The 3,439-nt window shown below is 52.7% G+C and overlaps 1 protein-coding gene across 1 annotated transcript; it reads left to right on the forward strand.

The window, feature by feature from the left end:
- The first annotated feature begins 266 nt into the window (after positions 1 to 266).
- On the forward strand, positions 267 to 2,291 carry LOC120642280 (galactose mutarotase-like). Its single transcript, XM_039918739.1, has 5 exons — positions 267 to 496; positions 579 to 628; positions 753 to 876; positions 962 to 1,069; positions 1,431 to 2,291. The coding sequence occupies exons 1-5, from the start codon at positions 313 to 315 to the stop codon at positions 2,048 to 2,050; spliced, it is 1,086 nt and encodes a 361-aa protein (XP_039774673.1). The 5' UTR covers positions 267 to 312; the 3' UTR covers positions 2,051 to 2,291.
- Positions 2,292 to 3,439: the final 1,148 nt, after the last annotated feature.

Below are 3,439 nucleotides of genomic sequence, written 5' to 3' on the forward strand. Positions count from 1 at the left end.
TGGTTAGCAGCATCTCAGATATCTGAACCATGCCATGAACAATGTGAAAGTAAACGATCGTACAGATAATCTGATTCCAGCCGCCATAAACTATACGAGTGGGTCTCAGATCTCTAGAAAGAAAGATTGGATGCCAGCGTACGAATGTGAAGCTCCAGCCTTTTTCTTTGTTTATGACCCATTTGAGCAGAAGCTGGAGAAGATCAGCTTATCATCTGCATATATAAACATGAAACATCTCTATCCCAGTTACGCCACATCTCCCCTCCCTGAAACGTGCACCCTAGCCCTGTGCGAGCAGCGCTGCCAGCCATGGCTAGAGCTGCGTTGCTCCTCCCTGTTGCTCTGGTGCTGTGCCTTGCCCTGGCGGGCAGCGCCGGCGCGGCGAGGAAGATGGTTGGGGTCTACGAGCTCAAGAACAAGAAGGGAGATTTCTCCATCAAGGTCACCAACTGGGGAGCCACCCTCATGTCTGTCATCGTTCCTGACTCCAAAGGTACGGTTTGGCTTCCTTGCTTCCAAGAATCCCCTTTCCGAGTAACACTTGTTCACATGCTCTTGTGAATTTCTTGCGGCAGGGAACCTGGCTGATGTCGTCCTTGGGTATGACACCATTGCTGAGTATGTGGTAAGATCACAACCCATCTCTCTGTTTCTCACACTCTAGAGCACGCAGTGTCTGCGTTCCTCGTCCTCCAGTGCTCATTCAATTCAACACGGCTGTGTTCTGCACCCTCTGTCTGCTCAAACAGAACGGTTCTTCTTACTTCGGGGCGCTGGTCGGCCGTGTGGCCAACAGGGTCGCCAAGGGCCGCTTCGTGCTCGACGGGAAGGCCTACCACCTGTACATCAACGACGGCAAGAACGCACTCCACGGTGAGCTCTCTCGTTCCCGACGATCAGGTCGGTCGCACGAGGTGCTGCCGGTGATTGTTTTAACCTCGGCGTCGCTGTTCATCAGGTGGCCACAGGGGTTTCAGCAAGGTCATCTGGACGGTGAAGGAGTACGTGCCTGACGGCGACTCCCCCTACATCACCTTCTACTACCACAGCTTCGACGGAGAGCAAGGTAAACACACGCAAAACGGGCCCAGAAAAAAAAAAGAAATCCACATATGAACTGGCAACTCTCCAAGAAGTCAAATTTGCAGTGTCATCCACTGACTGCGATTAGTTTTGGATTTCATTAGTCAGCTTATTCTGATCTTCAGGTCAAATTTCCAGTCTCAGAATAGAAAAGAAAAACTTGTCCTACTTGCAGTGCCATTCACTGATTGCGATTAGTACGTTTTGGACTTTTATTTTAGTTCGCTATCTGATCCGTCAGCCCTTGCCGATGAGTTGACTTTGCATTTCTTTTGGCACATCCAGTCGTGCTGCACATGCTCTACGCTCAAATCAATGGAACGTGCGTGTTAATTATTGGGCAGGATTCCCGGGCGACCTGGACGTGTACGTGACGTACCAGCTGTCCAGCCCCTACGATCTGAGGCTGCGCATGAACGCGACGGCGCTGAGCAAGGCGACGCCGGTGAACCTGGTGAACCACGCCTACTGGAACCTGGGCGGCCACGGCAGCGGCGACGTCCTGGGCCACCTCGTCCAGGTGTTCGCGTCGCGGTACACGCCCGTGGACCAGTCCATGATCCCCACGGGCGAGATCGCCGGCGTCGCCGGCACGCTTTACGACCTCCGCGCCCCGACCCCGCTGGGCTCCCGGATCGGCCTCGTCTCCGGCGGCGGCGCCGCCGGGTACGACGTCAACTACGCGGTGGACGGGGAGGGGTTCGCGCCGGTGGCGCACGTCAGGGACCCGGCGTCGGGGCGGGCGATGGAGCTGTGGGCAGACCAGCCCGGCGTGCAGTTCTACACCAGCAACTGGCTCAAGGACGAGAAGGGCAAGGCCGGGGAGGTGTACCAGAAGCACGGCGCGCTGTGCCTGGAGACGCAGGCGTTCCCGGACGCCGTGAACCACCCCAACTTCCCGTCGGAGATCGTCAGGCCCGGCGGGGTGTACCGCCACGACATGCTCATCAAGTTCTCCTCCTAACAATTTGGAGTCCGTCCGTGTGGCACCAGCGAGCGAGCAGCTGTGTGCTGTGGTAATAAGGCCGATCATCAGCGTGCCAAAACGCCAGTGATGTACAAGCAGAGATGCCGTGTGGCTCATGGTAGCTAGCCGTGCTTGATGTGTAACAAGGAAACTGAACGTGAGTGAACAATCTTGCGCTGAATTTCATTTTTTGTGCTGCGTTCGACAGCAGTTATTGTTAGTCACAACAAAGGTTTTCGTGATTTGCTCTGTCGTGCATTTCATATTTTGCTTCAGTTGTGCATTTCATGTCTTACTCTCATACAACATGCAATTGTTCTGTAATTTATTTTATATAGTACGGAGAAAAAATGCAACTATTGCAGAAGTACTTAGTTAGAACCCACATAATGTCTCCTTTGGAAGAGCTTTAGTTAGAGATATAGATGGCCAAATAGGCCGCACGACACTACACGACTCTAAATCCTATCCGTCCTGGCACGACTAGGCATGATAGCTTAGTCGTGCCGTGCCGTGCTGGCACTGCGTGCCTGCTCCTCGGTTCAGGCACAACACTATCCGAGGGCAGTCGAGCCGTGCCAGCACGATAGGCGTGCCGATCCGAGCCCGTCCCGGCCGCCAACCTCCGTCCTCCACCCCACGTCCCAACGGTCGGCATCCGCCCCGGCCATCGCCGCCGCCACACGCACCGGCTACCGGCCCCCGCCCCGCACACCTGCTGCTGACACGATATTGTGCATCGGGTCGGGTCGACACTGGCCCTATTCATAGTGGGTCAAGTTGGGTTAGTGTCGTGTTTTTTGTACCGTGCCTAGTGTAGCCCGCTGGGCTAAGCCCATTTGGCCATCTATAGTTGGGGATAAGTTAACCGAATCAGACTAAATCTCTTTCCTTTGAGTGTTAGCTATTGAGCTATGGAGAAGTGCGGCACATTTTAGTAGCCGGTGATCGAAACACCGACACTAAGTTTTAAAATGAACTTTTTGACAGGGTATGGTATGAAATTTTGGATGCAATTTTCATAATTCGTACATTTGTTCATTAGGGTGACAAATGAATAAAACTGAAATCCAAAATGTGTTAGCTGAAACACTGTCTGCAATTGTACAAACATAATGCTATGTGTTCTATATTTGTTTATTGCAAATGGGCCTCTAGCTGATTTGGTTAGATGGCTCCAGTAGCACTCCTCGAGTCTTGGGTTCGACTCCAGGTGGGAGAGAATTTCAAGTTGAGGTTAAAAAAAAGGGTAAAGTCTTATTTACAACCCTTAACTATCACGATCGTCCGATTTTCAACCCTGAACTCCAAAACCAGACATCTTGCACCCTCCAACTATCGAAACCGTGCAAATTACCCCCCTAAACCGAATCCACCCCGGTTTTC

The sequence above is a fragment of the Panicum virgatum genome, chromosome 7K (genome assembly GCF_016808335.1).
Source record: "Panicum virgatum strain AP13 chromosome 7K, P.virgatum_v5, whole genome shotgun sequence".
NCBI lineage: Eukaryota > Viridiplantae > Streptophyta > Magnoliopsida > Poales > Poaceae > Panicum > Panicum virgatum.